This window comes from Indicator indicator, chromosome 20, assembly GCF_027791375.1.
Source record: "Indicator indicator isolate 239-I01 chromosome 20, UM_Iind_1.1, whole genome shotgun sequence".
Taxonomy (NCBI): Eukaryota; Metazoa; Chordata; class Aves; order Piciformes; family Indicatoridae; genus Indicator; species Indicator indicator.
Window position 1 is genome coordinate 3,728,098 of NC_072029.1, and position 21,238 is coordinate 3,749,335.

The 21,238-nt window shown below is 40.2% G+C and overlaps 1 protein-coding gene across 1 annotated transcript in view; it reads right to left on the reverse strand.

Moving 5' to 3' along the window:
- Positions 1–849: 849 nt before the first annotated feature.
- LOC128973614 (pituitary adenylate cyclase-activating polypeptide type I receptor-like) overlaps positions 850–21,238 on the reverse strand; it is a 124,515-nt gene continuing 104,126 nt past the window's right edge. The window contains exons 13-17 of the mRNA XM_054389956.1: positions 12,287–12,340; positions 8,576–8,659; positions 4,281–4,410; positions 4,021–4,062; positions 850–1,059 (exon numbers count right to left, since the gene is read on the reverse strand). Coding sequence (XP_054245931.1) covers positions 850–1,059; positions 4,021–4,062; positions 4,281–4,410; positions 8,576–8,659; positions 12,287–12,340 — 520 coding nt within the window. The remainder of the gene's footprint in view (positions 1,060–4,020; positions 4,063–4,280; positions 4,411–8,575; positions 8,660–12,286; positions 12,341–21,238) is intronic.

Genomic DNA, 21,238 nt, shown 5'->3' on the forward strand with positions numbered 1-21,238 from the left:
TCTGAAATGTAAATCAGTGAGTGGGTGAGCTTGGTCTGCCTTTGTCTGAAACACACCTCCATTAATGGCCTTGAGTACGGTTGGGTATTTACAGTGATTGTTAAAAAGTGATATATATATGCACACGTTTCCTTTCCTTTTTCATCTCTACAAACATCAAGGAAGTGGGGGAAAGGGGAAAGGGAAAGGGGAAGAGAAAAGGGAAGGGAAAGAGGAAGGGAAAGGGGAAAGGGAAAGGGGAAAGGGAAGAGAGAAAGGAAAGGGGAAAGGGAAAAGAGAAGGGAAAGGGAAAGGGGAAAGGGAAACAGGAAAGGGAAGAGAATGGGGAAGGGAAAGGGGAAGAGAATGGGGAAGGGAAGGGGGAAGAGAATGGGGAAGGGAAAGGGGAAAAGGGAAGGGAAAGGGGAAGGGAAATGGGAAGGAGAAGGGGAAGGGGAAGGGAAAGGGAAAGGGAAATTGGAAGGAGAAGGGAAAGGGAAAGGGGAAGGGAAAGGGAAATTGGAAGAAGAAGGGGAAGGGGAAGGGAAAGGGGAAGGGGAAGGGGAAGAGAAAGGGAAAGGGGAAGGGAAAGGGGAAGGGGAAAGGGAAGGGAAAGGGGAAGGGAAAGGGAAAGGGAAAGGGAAAGGGAAAGGGAAAGGGAAAGGGAAAGGGAAAGGGAAAGGGAAAGGGAAAGGGAAAGGGAAAGGGAAAGGGAAAGGGAAAGGGAAAGGGAAAGGGAAAGGGAAAGGGAAAGGGAAAGGGAAAGGACTTACACCTCCCCCAGAACTATGATTTGTTGGTTGGTTTTTTTTTGTTTTTTCTTTTAGAAGGGCTGATTTTTGGTTTGCTCGCGGACTGATTGGTTTTTCCTTAGCTGCTCATGTTGCTAAGTTCTCCGCATTTATGCTGGACATCCGAATCTGAGAGCTGCTCTTGCTCAGAATGGAGAGTTGTGTCCCCCCGTTCACTCCGCTGCTCGCTAGAGAAGGATGACGATGCTTGAAATCCACAGCAAAATACCGGTTGACTTTCCAGCTCCTCCATTTTCTCTTTATTTCTGATTGCACCTTTAGGGAGAAACTTCAAAAGGTCATTTTTTATGTACTTAGCCGCTCGAGGACATGCTGACAAATTATCAAGACTAGAAAAAAAACAAAACAAAAACAAAAACCCACAATTTGACAGAAATATTTTTAGGACTACTATTAGATTCTTCACTTCAGCAGAATCCAAAGTGACTTCTCCATATCTGAAAGAGGTCCAGGCATGCAGTAGAGACAACAGCCTGGGTTCTGTGTCTCTTGTGACAGATAATTTAGGATCAGCCCAGAGGTGCATAGAAGACCTGTTCAACACTAACTCCAACATGGCTCTTCAGCTAGCTTCTTGGGAAAAATATTCTGTTTTCATCCATCTCCAGTATCAAATTCATAACAAGAAGTCAAAGAAATCATCAACCAAAAGGTACTAGACAGTAATGGATTAATCTGTCTACTCAAGCAGCTTGTCCCCCACCTGACATGAATGGATGTATGTCTAGAGAAAACTTTGCCTCCTGCTTTCAGATGACATCTAAACAGCTGATAGCTCTTAGCTGATACACATCCGTGACACCCTCCTTTTCCTTGAGATTTTTTTTCCCCACAGTAGATCAATCTATGGTCAGCTCAATTAAAAAATAAGCTAATAATTCTATAGTTTTTCTGCTTTCCATTCATCACTGGTTTCCTGGTGATGCTGCAAAAAGGAAGCAGGGAGTGCTAAGGGTGGTTGATCCTGTGAGAGATGCTGAGGCACCCAGCATGCCTGACATACAGTCAAGTGAACTTTACTGCTTGCCAGGAGCAAAGATCTAGGATGTCACAGAAAGATTGATCAATTAGCAGAAAACACAGACTATGATTCTTCACTTTGTTTCCATGTGGGCCCCAATGAAATAGTAAAGAAAAGCCTGGTCAAAATCAAGAGCCACGGAGACATGAGTGAAAAACAACAGATGCCCAAGAAATCTTCTTCTGCCTTGCCACTTATGGACAGAAGTGCAGGAAGTAGTCTCCACATTGTGCAGATCTATACCTGGCTTCATAGCTGGTGTCACTGTGAAGCTCTTTTCTACATAGGACATTCCTCAATGAATATAGCCTGGTGGGAAGAGATGGAATACACCTACCTAGAAGAAGGAGGAGAATCTTCACTAGCAGATTGGCTGGATTAGTGAATTGTGGTTTATGCTAATGAACTGGGGAGGTAATATCCAAAGCTGTGACATTTGAATATTCATAAGGAGCAGGTTGGATGAGTTCTCCTGTCAGAATTCTGAGGAATGCTTATGTAGCCCTCTGCAAAGGCAAGAATCCTAAGTCCAGTCACCTCAAGTTTGCCTGAACTCTTGACAGCAAATAGGAGAAGCTGGAGCTCCAGTTAGAGAGCTGTGATATTGGAGAAAACACAGAAACTTGGTGGTAAAACTTCACATGACTGGAAGACCACAATGGATGGCTCTTTTGGGAGGGCAGAAGGGGAAGAAGAAGCAGCAAAGTTTCATTTTATGTAAGCCAGAAATTTGAGTGTATGGAGACAAGTCATGGAGACCACAAAAGTTCTGCTGAATATCTTTGCATCAGGATTAGAAGAATTGCCACCGACAGGGATCTTTTGTTAGATATTTGCTACCAGCCTCACAGTCAGGATGTCAAGGCTGGAAAAACCGTACTTCAGGTGCTTAAGGAAGTCACAGGCCAATAGATCTTGGTTCTCATGGGAGACTTAAATTCCTCAGACATTTATTGGGAAAACAACACAGTGATATACAAGTTTCCTGGAGTGTATTGCTGCAGATGACAACTAGGAACAGCTCACTGCTGTTCACCTGAAAGAAGGCTGTAGCAAGGTGGAGATCAGTCTCTTCTCCCAAGTAACAAGTGATACAACAAGATTAAATGGCCTTAAGATGCACCAGGGGAGGTTTAGGTTAGACATTAGGAAAAATTTCTTCACCAGAAGCATTGTCAAGCCCAGGACAGTGATGGAGTCACCATTTCCAAAGAAATTTAAAATATGTGTTGATGTGGTGCTAAGGGACATAGTTTAGTGGTGGACTTGACAGTGCTATTGGACCCAATGATCTTAAAGTTATTTTCCAAACTAAACAATGATATGATTCTGTGGTTCTGTGACTCTAAAGAGGACCTGTGAAACTGCAGACCTGTTAGTTTTACTTCAGTCTCTGGGAAAAGAATGGAATGAGACCTCCTAGAAACTATCACAAACCAAAATGAAGCAGGTGATTGGGAAAAGCCAGCAAGAATTTATCAAAGGGGAAGCACATCAGACTAACCTGATCATCTTCCACAACAAAATAACATTTTCTGTTGATATGAGAGAGCAGTGGATGTTTGACAGTTTCCCACAGCCTTCTCCTGGGAAAGCTGACAAGCAATATATTGGTTGTATGGACTGCAAGATGGGTAGGAAACTGTCTAATAGGCTGCACTCAGAGGGTGGAAAACGATGATTTCTACTTAGGCTAGCTGCCTGTTCCTAGTGAGGTCCTCTGGAAGTCAACACTGGACCCCACACCAGTCAGCATCTTCATAAATGACCGGGATGATGAGATTGAAAACACCCTCACCAAGCTAGCTGATGACACCAGTCTGGGTGTGATGTGGACATGCCAGAAGGGAAAGCCATCTTACAGAAGAGAATGAACAAGCTAGAAGAGTGAGCTAGCAAGAGCTGTATGAAGCTGTATTGAAGACAAGGGCAAAGTTCTGCACCTGGGAAGACATAACCAGAAGTCAGTACAGCCCCTACCTCAGTTAGGGAGCATTAATCTGACTTATCATCTCTGGTAAGGGCAATGTTTTGGTTTAATAAAGACATCACACATCCTCTTTTGCTGAGACACTGTGAGATTCAGCCTAAGGTGTTAGGGAATATGGTAGATGATGAGTTACAGTGAAGGTTTAGAACAGCAGTTACTCCCACAAGGAAATGGGATGGGGATGATGCATAGGAGAGGTTAAATATTGAAGGTCTTACCTCCCCATTCAAGAAACAATAGAGAACAGCAACAACAAATCCCTAGGTAAAGGGAGAAAAAAAAACAAAAAAGAAAACAATTCAAATCTTTAAGTAAAGGCTAAAAACATAGCTGGAGTTCAACCAACCAACCCCAAAATCTTAGTGCACAGAATGGATACAAAACCGAATAACCACATAGCCTGAGAACTGTGCATACAATGTGGTTACAATGACTAGAATTTTGGTTTGAAGAGAAGCAGAATTCACTGTATAATCACCTGGAAGGAGCCCAGTCCCAATTCAAACACTAGTCTCTCCCTCTTACTGACATTTTCAGGAGAAAAAGCAAACACCGTGTAGTGAATTCCAAACAAGGGGATAAGCAGCAGTGTAGAGCGAGCCAGCCTCCTGTTACAACAGAGTGAAAGAACTTTAATGCAGCCTTGTAATAAACAACTTGTCCTCTAATTAAAGAAGAAAAAAACACAGAAAATATTTTGTTGCCTGCCTTTGGGGAAATTTACACACCGTATAATTACACAAACAAGGATGCAACGTGCCCCATTTGCTCCCAAGCAGTGATTTCACACACACTGTAGTTTGCTCCCACTTCTTCACATTGCTACAATAATAGCACATCAGTAATGCTTAATACTCTGTATTGGTATTTTAATTTGCATTATTATAAGCAGGGATTCTTTTCTACCATGCCAGACACGAGGAGGGTAATCTTGCTAAGGGATTCAGACTGCTACCATAACACAATAATAAACCCCTTCACCCATCTGCTTAAATCCCAGTGGAGTGTTTGAAATCCTCTTTGTGTGTGTGTGTGTGAATTTATTTCTACACAGCAAAACCAGCATTCCAAACCAGCAATTGGGGGGAAAAAAACCAAAACCCAAACCCAAACCCAAAACCAAACCAAAACAAACAAAACAAAACAAAACAACACAACACACACAAAACCCCACAAAAACAAAACAAAACAAAACAAAAACAACCCAAAAACAAAAACAGAGCAGAACTAATTAACACCTGTGTGTTCTTAGGACTCTTCTTTAAGGTCTTGATTTTGGTCTCTTTTTTTTTTTTTTTACTGTTGGAAACATAAGTCTAATTTCATTGCATAACCAGTTTCCATTGCATCTGAATAAAGAGGTTTTAGAGGGAAATGAAACTCAGTAGGTATAAACAAAAAAACCAAGCATTTAACTGAATGTGGATGAAATTCTCCAGAAGTGAGGGTTCAGCCTAGATTTATGCATGTCAGTGTCAGTTGCTGACTGAGAAGCAAGAAAAACCCAAGAAAAAATGAACTGAAACAAGGCAAATGCTATACTTTAAACAAAGTGGCCCTGAAGTAATCTTCAGGACATTATCAAAGGGGAAAACTCATGATTTATTTCCTCCAGGTAAGTTAAGGAGCTAGATGGAGTCAAGAGGAAGCTAAATAGCCATGAAGATTTTTAGAAGAGCTGCCTGTTTTTTCAAATTCAAATGCTCACTCTAGTGACATGGTGTACTACAGACATGTTGGAGTTTGCTAGGTACATGCTCAACAATAGCCCCAAAATACTATGTTGTCTTACTGAAAGTGAAGGCTTAAATCATACTTCACTGAGAACTTGAACATATGCTGCTCTACCCAATGCTAAACTTGAAATGGGATGGCACCTTATGACCCTCACTCAGACTTTGTGCACTAATGGTGATAGATATTTTATAAGCCTTGACTTGAAACTGGACTAATTACACATGATTCATTAGTCTGATGCACACCAAATCTCAGATCTTGATGAAAGACCCACAAACCAGTTCTTGTGGATTATCAAGTTAGACATTAACCCAGAGCTTTTTCACAAGAGAGGAACAACCTTGGAAGAGGGTGATGAAAAGCATACACAGCCTCCAAATTTGGTGATCTCAAGTAAAAAAACAAACAAAACCAAGCAACTAAACAAAACCACCCCCCAACAATACAGAAGTGATCCTCTGTAATAACCTTTCAAGGTCCCTTCTACTCCTTTCTCCATGGACATCTCATCAGGTTAAAGGAAAGAGACAGGAACATAAAAAAAAAAAAATCATGGAATAATACTATTTCCCTAAACTAAAAAGAACGTAAAGAGCATAAGTGCCTAAAAATAGCCATGGAATTAAAAATAATCCATCAAATTAAGGCTGTAAATTGGACAAAGAAGTATTGTCTCTCAAAATCTTTTACCCTTTATATTCAAAATTAATGACAACAGCAGCAGGATAAATGTTAGTTTGATTAAAAAGCCTGTGAAGAATCACCTATTAGTATGCTCTGTCTTGGTCTAGTCACAGGAGGCTAATTTGGGGAAAGATGCAGAGGAAGACCTTTTCTATTTTTTGCTTGCTGGTATTAATTATATCTGATTAATCACACAGTTTGTAGGCTAGTGAAACATCTTGTCATCATACTATCTGAGGTGCTGCCTTCGATTTTGTCATAAAAGTCAGGATGAAAATACATGAAATGCAAGAAATAGCACATTTTGAAGTTTATAGATTGCTAAGATCTATAAAGAGGAAAATAAGACTTTTATGACCAGAAAAAAAATACTTGAGAGATAATGATGACGGTGTGGATGATGATGAATTGTGTTTTTCAAGAACAGCAGGAAGAAAGAAGACTTAAAGCAGGACCTGTGAGACAAGGAAGTTGTGGTGTAATGGTGAAATGAAGATGTTAAAGGGTGCAGCAAAATTCTCAGAAGTGTAACAGCCAAAGATATTCATCCTCTTTTCTTCCCACACTCCTTCAGACAAGCAAGGCACTTAGGGGACAAATCCATAAGTTTTGAGGACAATAATCACTCAGTTGGGATAAATTTGCTATTCAGAAGAGACATTTCTCCAAAAAGTCTAGCAAAAGCCTTGATTACATTTCAACAGGTGGAGGAATTTCTTAAGGTTACTTTCAAAAAATTAAAGCAAGCTGTACTCAAGTTTTAATGGAGGCTAACATTCTACTTTTCAGATGTCATTTCCCTTAAAATTAGTTCAAACAGAAGATTTTCTCCAAGAGCATGGCTATGAATATGGCCTTTCCATAAAGTGTTAGCATAAAAAGACACAAATAATGGTGTCCTCTATCTTACCTCACTCTTCTTTTGAATTATGGAGAGAGATCTTTTCAGTAAAAGGATGAGAAAGTAAAAAGGTTGTCTGACTTTGACCTGAAGGAACCATATTGTTATTTTCCCATCACACATTCTCACTTACTAAGGAGGCTGCTGAAGTGTCTGTGGATATTACACAGGACATAACTGGGCATAAATTGGAAATGAAAATACATAACACGTTGCATTGTCAAGTAGAATTTCCACTGATTTCTACTGAATGGTCCAGTGTGTTCCTACTCTGGATTTTAAAACAGGTTTCTAGGAGACAAATTAATGTGTGATCTATGCAAACACAGCAACCGTACATCAGATGAAAAAAATAAATAAATGATGCTTTAAATGCTTTCTTTCTGGGTAGCAAACATAACAAAATATGCAGCTATAAGTTACACAACAACTCTTTTTCTTTTTCTTTTTCTTTTTCTTTTTCTTTTTCTTTTTCTTTTTCTTTTTCTTTTTCTTTTTCTTTTTCTTTTTCTTTTTCTTTTTCTTTTTCTTTTTCTTTTTCTTTTTCTTTTTCTTTTTCTTTTTCTTTTTTTTTCCTTAAGGGTGTTGAAGATAACTAGTAAGTATCAGTAAATCAGGAAAAAGCTGGACTGTTGGACCTGTGTGGCAGGACGACTCTGAGAGTGATCAGCACTCATGAGTTTGCTGTGAAACTCAGGGGGGGAAGTTCACCTGGAAACATATTGTATGATTTCTGAAAGGTGTATCTCGTCTAAGCAAACCCTGTGGGCTGCTTCTGCAAGTAACAAAGAGTGAGGTGCACTATAAGAAAGTGATTAATTCACCTCTCTAGACTAAATGGCATTTATTCACTTTCCTGGATGCTACACTCTCCATAGGCAAATCTTTGACAATGACTTCTACTAGACACATATTATTTCATAGTAGGTTAACCTTAGCTTTTCCTCACCCCTGGGTATGTTCAACTTCACTAAGATGTTTTACACCAGCTGAGAGTTACATTCACTCAATCTTGCTCTGCCTCTGTTGTTCTAGCAAACCTTCAGGTGAAACATTTGCTCTCAATGTGACCAGCACTCACCACTTCTCTGTACAATAAAGAGCAACTATTAACAGTTTCCATACAGACACTCCCCAAAACCATAAATAGCAGCAGCCACCATTACAAAATAAAACAAAAATAAAAAAACACCCCAACAAACCAAACCGAACCAAACCGAACCAAACCAAACCAAACCAAACCAAATCAAACCGACCTTAAAATCCTTGATTTTGGTGCATCAGCAAAAGCACAGAACAACAATTAAAAAAATAATTTAAAAAAATCTACATGCAACAAGAACCAAAGGAAATGCTTCTCCCTGGTTGCTGCCCCTCTGCTAATATCCACTCATTTACTTGCAACATGCGTCATACAAACACAGTAATGTCACAGGGTTGCGTACACTTACAGGGTAATGGTTGATAGTTCTGACATCTTGCAAGAGTGCTGGTTAGCCCTCTTAGGCTTACAGTAGCATTTCTGAACGCAGCTGCTAAATATGACAAGATTAGCAATTTTTTCAGCATATTGTGTACAGGCCAAGGTAGGTCACTTTCAACACATTTTCATGAGGCACTTCACAAAGATGGAAAGCAGACAACGACAGACCGAAATCACGGCACAAGCCAGCTGCCTGGCTGAAGCAGAAAAGTCAGCAGAGAGAATTGAAGTGAGCTGGCTGCCACTGGCAAAACTGGGATGTGCTGGTTGACAGACAAACCCAAGGTGGCAGGCAGGCAGGCAGGCAGCGTCACACACCCGAAACACACAGGACCTTTGCAGTCTGCTTTTGGACAGAGGGTAACAGAACAAGGGATTCAATGAAGGTTGACTGCACGCTTGCGGAGAACAATTAGGTAGGGACAGAAACTCGTAGGATGGAGATTAATCGCAGATGAAGTTGTATTGTATGCTCCTCTTTTTCATGTGTAACTGCCCAGGGTAGTGTGGATCCCTTCTTTTTAGTGAAGAGACCTAAGGACACCAAAGCACCTTTTCCACTCAGGTTCCTTCATGCATGAGGAGGGGAGTTCAGTATGGAAACTCCAGAGGTACTGCTTAATTTTTGTTACACGACAGGTGTGGTCATAAAAGCACCAGACACATATGTCAGGGACCAGGGCCAGGACCTCTAAATGTTGTATTCTGCTATGGAGAATGGGATATTTACATTTACAATTAGCCAGAGAGAGGCTAATTTAAATCAGCTTACAAGAAGGGTGATCTCAAACAACATGGGAAGGTACTTTGAGGGATCCTGTAAGAGATACTGAGCCACTACAATGGGCTGAAAAAGATGAGAATTGAAAATAGTAATTTCTGTTTGATTTTGAAAGGGGTATTTTTTCTTTTAGTTTATTTGTGATATGTGGTTATTTTGGTGGGAACCCCTTCAGGGAAGGACAGTTACCTATAGGAGAGCTATCTAACAGCACACCCATGGTCCCTTGAAAATCTTGAGAGAGACTAAGTAATTGAGAGAGAAATCCAAACTTATTGGTCATGGTATATCTGACCTACTTCATGTGTCTATTTTAGGATGTCATAAACAGCACACCAAACACCACTGACTATGCTAACTAAATCTCCTATAAAAGGCAATATGATGATTTTTTGAAGCAACTGCCTACAAGACAAAACTCTATTCCAACAAATCACTCTGTTTCTAAGGCTCTGCTAACGTGCACAGTCTAAGATTTGTCTTCACCTGAGTGTAGATGGAAGACACAGTTTATAAGCTGAACAGTAAAACAGAATAAATTGAAAACAGATTAAATTTCTCCCTACTGTTAATTCCTTTAAACCAATCCCATTTGCTAGACCTTTGTTTCATTTTGTTTCCTTTTGAGTAATCAAAACCTGACAGCTGTGTTGTTATTAAAGGTTATAACATAAGAAGGGGAAAGAATGCAGTATTGTGTAGTGCACACATACAGCAAGCAGAAATAGTAATCACATTTCAAATTGCAAAACAAATCTCATTTCTTGGATGATGTTAAGGAAGTAAACATCAGTGACTGTTCCTTTTATCGTATCAATTCTCTGATAAGGTTTTGCCCTGCCTCTGTTTTAGCTAAGACTGATTAAAAAGGAGGAGGGAAGTTTTAGAGATAATTCTTGTTTGTATTATGACTGAGTCTCTTATAAGTGATGATGAAATATTTTGAGTGCCTTGCTCATTTTGCTGATCATCTGATTTGAAACACATTTTATTGGACCAGTTTTTACCACAAGAGGGCTGTGGAGCATGTCTTGAATTCGCATTTTAAGCTACATAACCAGCAAATGAAATGCCTAAAAATCAATAATCACTTTGAAAGCCCTTAGTTGTGATGTTCTGTTCTTCAGTGACATTCTCAATGTTGCCATGGTAATCATAGAATTGTTTAGGTGGGAAGGGACCTCTAAAGGGCATCTAATCCAACTCCCCTGAAGTGAGCAGAGACATCTTCAACTAGATCAGGTTGCTCAGAGCTCAGTCCATCCTGACTTAGAATGTTTCCAGGAATGGGGCACCTGCCATATTTCCAGGCACCCCAGGCCAGTATTTAACCTCTCTTATTGTAAACAATTTCTTCCTTATATCTAGTCTAAATCTCTCTATTTTTTTTTTTAAGGTTTAAAACTATCACCATTTCCCCTATCAAAACAGACCCTGCTAAAAACATATTCTCACAGGGCCTCTTTAAATACTGAAGTGTCACCATAAAATCTTCTCTTCACCAGGCTGAACAACCCTCTTTCAGCCTGTCCTCACAGGGTTCCAGCCCTTGCACCATTTTCTGAAAAAAAGAAATTATAATAATAAAAAAAACCACCTCTCCATGTTTCCTTTATTGCTTATGCCTTGTTTTATTTGGCAGGGATTAATTCCTATTATAGGATTTCTAGTGAGTGTATTAATATGACAGCATCTGATACTTGCTGGAATTATCAAAAAGGACAGACTTCATTTGGAAAATATTAAGAATTAACTGCTGCTTCCCACCCAATGAGGGCAAATTTACACATGGGTTTGTGATAGAAAACTTTACTAGCACTTCTTAGGAAAACATTTATATTTTACTGCTGTTAGCATTTTTTCCCTACCATCTTATTTAATTTAGATAGAAACATCTCTCTAATGTTACACAACGACAAATAACTCAAAATATTTAGAATATAGAATTGAAAGAAGTTTAGTTTTGTCTTCCTTCCTTCCTTCCTTCCCTCCCTCCCTCCCTTCCTTCCTTCCTTCCCTCCCTCCTTTCCTTCCTTCCTTCCTTCTTTCCTTCCTTCCTTCCTTCCCTCCTTCCTTCCCTCCCTTCCTCCTTCCCTCCTCCCTCCCTCCCTTCTCTTCCTTCCTTCCTTCTCTTCCTTCCTTCCTTCCTTCCTTCCTTCCTTCCTTCCTTCCTTCCTTCCTTCCTTCCTTCCTTCCTTCCTTCCTTCCTTCCTTCCTTCCTTCCTTCCTTCCTTCCTTCCTTCCTTCCTTCCTTCCTTCCTTCCTTCCTCCCTCCCTTCCTCCCTCCCTTCCTTCCTTCTCTTCCTTCCTTCCTTCCTTCTCTTCCTTCCTTCCTTCCTTCCTTCTCAAACTTCCTTCCCTTCCCTTCTTAAACTTCCTTCCTCCCTTCTCTTCCTTCTCTTCCTTCCCTTCCCTTCCTAAACTTCCTCCCTTCTTACATAAACTTCCTTCCTTCTTAACAAGCTATAAACACTGGTGGAAAGAAGGGGAGAGAGAAGAGACAGAGGAGACAGGAAGCAGAAAGAAATGGAAATAAGAAAATAAAGAGCCAAATGAAAAGAAATCAATATAAATGAGTCGATGGGTGTCAAAACACTACGTGAATTAGGGCAGGGACCCTTAGATCTCCATAGGCACACACAGAATGGAATCAGTCACAACTAACCAATGTGTATCTGAGACGAATTGGGACTAAAGTGTCACCTTTAACTCACTCAGTGACAGAAAGAAGCAGGCAGCTGAGAGGCTGAGCTGACCCGTGTAACAGAGGTGCCTAAGACAAAGGGGATGCAGTGTCTAACAGAGCTGCCCTGGTCTCCCAGCCCATGGACGACGACTGGACTGCTTAGATTGAATACGAGACTTGAGACAGCTAAAGGCAAACAAGCTGAGCCTCACCGCATGTGTCCTGTGCATGGACTGCAGCTGCATCTGGGAGGAAGAGGGAGGGTGCTAGGGTGGAAGGGGAAACAAAAAGTTAAACATTCCCAGGGTTAAAGAAGTGATGCATGACGTGGCTGAATGCTTTGACGTCTGGCAGGTTAATGCAAATGAGCTAAAACATACAATTTTTTATGCAAAAGTAGTTGCAATTCAATTATATAATTTGTGGGTTTCTCAGAGGTGTTTAGGAGAAGTAAACCAAGCATGCTGGTTCAGGGGAATGAAGTTAGGCTCTATTACCAAAGCTATGTAGTCCATAATGGTCAAGAATCTGGGCTTAGGTCACTAGCAGCACACAGGGAATGACAGAGTTTGGGTTGTCTCTGAACGTACTGAAGGGGAATTCTTTGGGAAAACATAATAAAGGTAGAATTTGATTTAGAGAGCTGAAAACGGTGCCTCATTTAGAATCCTTGTACACCCTGCTCAAATAATTTTTATGCTACCTCACTACAAATAAAGTTGGCTGTTGTGTAGTAGCAGGAAAATAAATGTTGAAACAAATCAGTGAAATAATACAGCAAAAAGTTAACCAAAGTGAAAACAGAAAGATTGTATGGGAGAGAGAGAGAGAGGAAAAAATAAAAATTAAGTCATGCAATCTATTATTTCTGCTACATTCTACTTACCTACAGCTGATATTTTTATACATCCAGGGACTTCTTTTCCCTTTTCCTTGCTGCTTGTTAGCTAAGGATTGCCTGAAGCTAGACCTGTTTCCTGGCCAAAATACCAATTAATTTAAAAAAAATCCCTGGACTTTCAGATCAGAGGTTATCAGTTTGGAAAACTGAATTTCTTCTGTGAGCAAAATACAGGCTACACAATTCCACCCTGCCTTCATCCTTCTGTCAGTGACTGTGGGCTCTGATCCACTGGGTGTAAGCAGATTCCTTGACCCTCCTCTCATCCAGACAAAGAACAAGGATGAGCTCTTCTCAGGAGAGTTGCTACTGAGTTCCATATCAAACCATATTCAATGTTAACAATGCAGCTCTATGTCTATTACCTTGTTGCCCCCTGCTAGCATTACTGCCAGTGGTGAGAAACAAACCATAAAGTGAGATTGTCTGACCAGTTTTAAACACCCTGTTTAGATTGAAATAAATTGCACCAAGGAGTTGATTTTCTGGACTGGGATTAGTGTTAATTACAAGAGCCTCAAGAGAAGTTTGTCCTTCCAGGTCAAAAAACCTTCTGCACTGTGACAGTTTCATCTTTCTTGTCCCTTCTACACCTCAGGCTATGAACTCACTCAAAGCACATCCTAATAATTTTTCAGATGTAAAACTAAAACCACTGGATGCAAAGCATGCTGGCTGCTGAAGTGAGACACAAGAAATCAATGGCAAGGAGAAGCAGAGACACTGAGGTGAAATAAAATTCCTTTTGTTCTCATATGGTAGAGGTAGAAATGTCAATGGAAGCAAATAGGAAATGGAAGATCATGGCTGCTGGTTTGCATCAAGCTTTGATGTAAGTTGAAAACATGTTCCAGATCAGAGATGTCAGAAATATTCCCCATTGTGTGCAGTCTCACAACATTTACTGCATCACTAAGTAACCAATTCAAGGAAACAAAGGTGCCAAATAATTTAGGGACAAAGAAAGTTCTGAACCTATCGCTTTCAGGCTAAGGACGCATTCAAAAACACAAATGAGCAACGTGGGAGGGAAAGGAAAACCAGTCAGAATGGTCTCATTTGGACACTCTCAATTTGAGACTTCTGAAACATTCTGAATCTCCAACACATAATCTTTCTCAGGAAGTCTCTGATAAAGGACACAGCACTGCACCCAAATCTATGGGTAATTTGTGAAGATGCATGGCCCTGGGCACTGGATGTTCTCTGCCTTGCTGATCTCCATGACAACTGAAGTTTATCAATACAGATCAGAATTAGATTATTCACTTTGATGCAATGCAGAGATTTTAGGAACACATTTGAGGTCTGTGCCCTGTTTTCATTAGGAAGGCTCCTTTATTTTTTTGCTAACCAGTAAACTTGAAAGTGGGGCAAATGCTGCAATGTTGTAATTAATTTTGTTAAGTGTTTTAAGTTTCACGTTAAAGTAAGGAGGTTTATATTGTGCATATTGCTGAAGTGTTTGTGGTCCTTTGAAAAGTAATGCTGAAACAATTTAGGATAGAGACAGCATTTCAGATAGTACATGTGTAGGCAAAGATCTATACTTGCACAGGTACACAAGCACAGATGCAAACACCTACTTATAAATCACTTTGGCTTGAGCCTTCATCTGTTATCAGTGCTGTTCCATATCAGTTATGGCAATCAAAGCACAATATTTTAGGTATTGGCTTTGAAAGGCATTTAGCTCTAAAACATTCAGTTATATCCTACTGACATTTCAATGGAATTTCAGAAGAGACTGTTTAAGGTTTTGGGTTTGGTTGTGGGTTTTGTAACTAAAGCTCCTGGGAAGCAGGGCTGTTCAGGCTGTGCATTACTGCTTCTTTTTAAAAAACAAAAGATAAGGGACATTTTTGCCTAAAGAGAAAGACACTGATGAATATAACAGCATTGCTCTCTCTCTCACTAACCTGCACACCTCCTTGATCTTTCTAGAGTAGGACCATCTATTAGTGGCTTCTCTTAATGCAAATATACTCTTCCAGTTTGTCTCTTGCTCTTGCAACAGATTGGGGTGGGGGAAGTCTTTGCTGTGCTCAATTAGGACACAATCTGTGGACAAAGAGTTTTGTTCTTTAAGGCTGCCACAGAGTATGGAGTCAAAGAGAGATTTTAAGTCATCATTAGAAAATTGTTAAGCACTAAACCTAGACAGGTTTCAAAGCACTTAGCTAGCTCATCAACCACATAAATCAGGGCTGGGTCTTTCCTCTGTCTGTATATCCACTGAAACCATAAAACTGCCCATAAAAATACTTTATGGCAATGTGCACAAATAGAATTTAAGGACAAATTCACCATTCCTACTTCAAAGCAGAAAATAACAGGATTCAGCTCCCATCATGCAAGTATCACCTGTGCCGGCCATGGCACAACGGACTTGCACTCTAACCACCTTCTAAGAATTTCTAAATAGCAGAAGCAGAGAACTTTTTAACCTTACATTCATCAAAGATGAGCTTGTAACCACAAGAAATAAGTGATTTCAAAACCAGATCCTGTCAAAGCTCCAGTAAAGCATTTGTATTTCCCTGGAAATCAGTGGAATTTCCTTTAAAAATGTAGACTTGCTCTTCTGGAATATCCTTCTGGCAAGTGGCCCAGGAAATAGCAAAACCACTTTCAAGGTGGATATAGCTTTAGGTTTGATCCCATCATCACTGTAACAATGGGAAAGATGTTTATTGGTTGGAAGGAGAGTGTTTGGGTTGAAAAGCTGCATTTTACAAAGATGTGCATTCATGTCCCTCTGCTTGCCACAAGCACAGATTGAAGGGGGATTTTGAGTGGCCCTCTTTCTGCATCTTATCCTCAGCTGTTCAATGAGAACAGCAGCTCACAGGAACATTACAAACATACTAAATACTCTCTTCTGTGCTGTTTTACAATAGTTGAGACCACAATAAATCTGTAGATAGATAATCAAAGCTCAATAGGGTTTTCAGTTACTGTATCTAAGAAGAAATAAGTCCCTGTGTAATGATGTTCTTTCTTCTTGTGCTACATAGCCTACATGATCGTACATTCCTACAGAGTACACTCAGGGTTTTTTTTCCCAATTCCTACCTGGAAAGATTTGGCACGAATAATAACACCCTACCCCCAAAATAATCTGAAACAGAAACCATAACACCCCCAAAACCAACACCCAAAATAATTTGAGTTGGGAAGTAGAAATGGTAAGTATAGGAGATGTGAATGAGAACATTTTCTCCAGAGCATCAAATAAATCCATCAAGAATTAGTGTCAATTAAAATAGCAAACATCTGACTTCTTAGATATGAGCTCTAGGTCTTTGCTGAGCATGCACTGACACCAGATGGTTTACCATTGTATTTTCTTGTGGTAGAAAAGAATCAGCCCAGGAACATGAGTTCCTTTGTTTTTGTTTGTTTGCCTTTTCTTTTTTTTTCTTTTTTTTTTCTTTTTTTTTTCTTTTTTTAGTTAGTGAGCATTCCAGGACTCAATTGCTAGTAGCTGGGGTTGAGAAATCAAAGCAACCATGCTAAAGAACACACCACTCATCAAACATCTGCCATTTTCTTGTCATAAAGTGAGACTTCTGGCACAAAGAACCCGGCAACACTTCCCAATGCTGGCAGTCTGAGCACTTGCAGCAAGACAAAGCAGTAGCAGAATGAAACCACTGCATGTCCAGTGGTTTGTAGGTGAACTGCAGAGGAGTGTTGTTTACCAAAACATTTGTGTTACAACATTGCTTCTCCTGCCCTAACCCTCCAGATTGCACCATATGTAAAATCATACCTACCTATGATATATGCCATGTTTCTCCTTTCTTTCCAGCAAGATGCTGAGTGGAGGAATGACGTAGACCTGAATTAGCTAGATATATGTGGGGTGTATTTTCTTTTCATTGAGTTTTCAACATGTGATACCAAATTTATGAAGAATCTGTTAAAGCAAAAGCAGAAACAAGCTTCCCCCTCCCCAGTTATACTATTCATGATAAAGTGGAGATAAGACTAAAATGTATTTGGCCCTTGAAATGAATGAATAAGCAAAGCCTTGATGGAAATGTGTGGGCTTTTTGAATCTTAAAGGCTATTCCAGCATGCACTTGCATCATGCATACCTACTTCAGTGCTGCAGTGGCCTATGGTGCTAGATGATTTCTGTCTCTAATGACTCTTTCAGCAATGCAACAATGCTCATGAGAAGAATAGGATGGATTTAAGCTTTGTGTGGGCATTTCTATAACTATAGGGCTTTTTTTTTTCTTCTTTTTTCTTTTTTTTTTTTTTTCCTGGAGGGTGAACAAACTCTGTCTACAACTGACCAAAATTTTGACATGGCATTGGGTGGATTTCTCATGGGAAAAACAGTGAAGTGTTGCCAAATCAATTCATCATTTGGTTCCTAAAACTGCAGACAAGGAACTGAGGTATGAAAATCATTGCAAATAATGTGGACTTCATGTAACACACTGTGTGCTGAACCAGCCACAGTAGGGCTGTTAATATCATAGAATCATAAAACCATAGAAGCATTTGGGTTGGAAGGAACCTTTAAGATCATCTAGTTCTGTGGCAGTTTAGGCTGGGTGCCCCCTGCCACTGCTACATGAGATACACCTCTGGTGTCCTGGGTGCCCACCCAATAGGGGTGGACACAGGAAATGGCGTATTTCTACCCATAAATCCTGCGCCCTATAAGGCCATCTGCAGAGTCATTCTCTTCCTCTTTCTTCCCTCTGCTCCCATGGGAGATGTCCTCTCTTATCGGGTAATGCCGGGGGAGTATCCTCAAGGCCTCTTAGGCCTGTCTAGGCCTAATGCCAGGAGGAGAATGGAGGGGGGGCAGTCTCAGACCTGGCCAGCCTGAGACTTGCCTAGCAGTAGGAGGGGGGGGAAGGAAGAGCCCTGAGGGGTTGGGTAGACCCTCAGGTGGGAGGAAGGGAGGACTGGGAAGCTTTTGGGAATTCTGTGAGGGGTTCTGTATGCTTTGGGATACTCTTTGTCACTATGCTTTGTAGCTTGTAGTTCTCTGTAGCTTCACCAATTCGTTTTTCCATTTTAACTTTTTCCACCACTCTCCAATCCGTTTGCATGTGTCATTCTTTTGTCCCTTTCGGGGCAAGAGATGTTCTGGCTGGCCTCAAACCAGCACAGATTTTTTGGAGGCACGGACGGGGTTCGAACCCGTGATCTTCGGTTTACCCCTGCTTCATGGGGAGGGACACCTTCCACTAGACCAGGTAGCTCAAGGTCCTGTCCCACCTGGCCCTGAGCACTTCCAGGGATGGGGCATCCATAGCTTCCCTGGGCAACCTGTTACAGTGTCTTACCACCCTCACTGTAAGGACTTTTTTCCTAATATCCAGTCTCTTCCAGCTTAAATCCATTCCCTCTTGTCCTATCACTACAAGCCCACATAAAAAGTCCCTCCCCAGCTTTCTTGTAGGCCCCTTTCAGGTACTGGAAAGCCACTATAGTGGACTTAGAGTGGCCTTCCAGTACCTAATATGTGTTTCCAGTCCCCTAAAATGTGAGTGTACATTGGATTCATGGACTCCCGATGTGGTGCTACTTGGCTTTCAACATAGAGCATAACAGTCACCCTAAATAATCTACTACTTCTTCACCATATTGGCACACTGTGAAGCTGGAGATTGCTAAAAATCAGATAGAGATTTCTGTTTGGAACCAGTTTAAGCAAAAAACCTAACTGGAATATGCAGGTACAAATAGAAGGCATTGCAATTTGCACTATAGGATTAATTAAGTATGTCCTGTCCACGACCATGGCACATTACAATTGTTTATGCAATTCTTTCACCAGGTGAGATACCTGAAGTATGTCTGCAGTTAGTTGCACTAAGAGTAAAATTAATACCATTTTATGCTTCTCCAGCACCTGATGATCTTGGAACTTCTCACTCAGATAAAAATCTATGGCTTTTGCATCATTAGTTCTGCATTGGTTTGATGCTTAATTTGGTAGAGTAATTCAGGAGTGACACAAGGGTAACTGAAACCAGGACATGCATCAAGAAACAAAGTCATGGGTTTTGGGTTTTGTTTTTTTTTTTTTTTTTTTAATCCCTTTGGCAGTTCACTTCTTGCACTAAAAAGTAAGCAATGATTATGACAACCATTGGGAGGAAGAATGAAGCTGCTTACAGTTGTCAAAAAAAAAATAAAATGAAAAGGATCATTAAATTACAATGGACATTAAAAAAGTGGATTCTATTTCCTTTTTAATTCCTACCTCAGCTGCTTAGATATTTTTTGATGAAGCTAGCCCCCAATCATTTCAGCCATAAGGAGGAGTTTCTATGTAAAACATCAGTAAAAGAAAGATGGAGTTACTGTTCTCTCAGGATCTGACAGGTTTTGAGCTGTTCAGTCTGAAATGGGACGAGCAACATGCAGGCAGCTTTGGGTGGAGGGGGACAACAAAATGCAGGAAAAAAGGCATGAGACTGGTAATGAATGATAAAATGGAAGGTTTTAACCACTAAAGCAGACAACTCCTAGCATGTTTCCATGTTTTTGCCAGCCTAAAGGCAAAGGCTATTGCACATAATGACCATCAGGTTATTTAGAGAGCAAGTCTCATTTTTTTTTATGGCAGTTGGATTTTTTTGAAGCAAGTCTTAGCATTGCCTAGTGGCTACACTGTGTTTATGAAGCATTAGCTCCTCAGCAGTGCACTCTCGTGTGCCTTTCATAGCTCACAGCTAACTGTAGTAATGGGAATTTTGAATAATAAATGCAGAGTGGCAACAATTTATAATTAATCTTTGAACTGAAGCACATTCCCTAGGCTTTTAATGTCAAATACAGGCTTAAGTGATTCGCAGAACAATAGAATCATAGAAGGCTTTGGGTTGTGATGGACCTTTAAAGGTCATCTAGTCCAACACCCCTGGAGTCATCAGGGACATGTTCAGCTAGATCAAGTTGCTCAGAGCCCCTGACCTTGAACCATGACCACAATTTCTATAAAATGCAGCTGGAGGGAGATTTTCCTTGCAAAAAGAAAAAGGAACTGAGTGTAAACATGCATCATGCATGTAAGAAGAAAATAAATCCTGCTGAAAGTCAATATGCAAGTTTTTGTAGAGTCTTTTGTTGTACTCTTTTTGATGATGGAAGTCCAGGCAAATAGGTTATTCCAAAAAGCAGAAGGCTGATACTAGAATAAATCTCAATCACTGATGCAGATCCCAAGGGATACTACCTTCAGAAACAGGCTGAACATCCTTCTTCAGCCACAACTAATCTGTCTTACATACTAAATACAAAGTACTTAAATATAGTGTGGGATAAAGATCTGGGTAGAGATTTTAACTGAATGGAATGACACTGAATAGTTTGAAACAGCAAAATAGGACATGAAAAAATGTTTAACATGGACCACAGCCTAAATGCCACAGAGATTTCAATATGGTGACATAACCACACTATGATCTATCTTTTTCCTTTCTTATGACAGCTCTTTTTCCAGAAGATCTGTGCACAAGTATTGGGTATGTCTGGTATACATCTGCATAGGTTTATGAATTTCTTTTAGTAGTAGTAGTAGTAGTAGTAGTAGTAGTAGTAGTAGTATTTAATAATTTCTGTGTGACTTTCTTGTTGTCAAATCTGTTTGGATAAACAACACTCCACTCCATAACATGTACATAAATGCAAGATCAATTTATACACACCCATTCCAAAAGTTGCAGAACAGAAAAAAGAAATATGAAGAAATAATGGCAGCGAATGAAACAGAAAATAGGATGTCCTCTTTTGGTTTTGGTGGCTAACAATACACATAGGAAAAATACCAGTCAAACCCAGTCACCATATTGATCAAAAATGGCAAGGATGCTTTCTGATCAAGTTAAATCACTGCAGTCTATGGCATGCTTTGCTTCGTATGTGCAAGATGTGCAGCAAACACCAAACATGCACTTAGCAGGTTGTAATTGAGAAATAACTCTGCACATCCTGGGTGCTAATCACGACCTAAATTCAGGGGATTGCTTCCCAGCAGCACATCCATGGGAAGGCTTCATGCAAGCCCTAGGCAAACCATGCATCCACTTCACCTATGCACTACACTTTCTCCTCAGTTTTGATTCTGAGGTATAGCCACCTGCAGAATGAATTTAAAGCACTGCTTTTACAGGTGGAAACACCATTTTAGAGCCAACTTCAAGAGTAGTACTTTCAGCAAGTGGATGTCTGACTGCAGAGATGAAAGTGTGAAGGAGAAAATATTATTATTTCATGTAAATGTAAT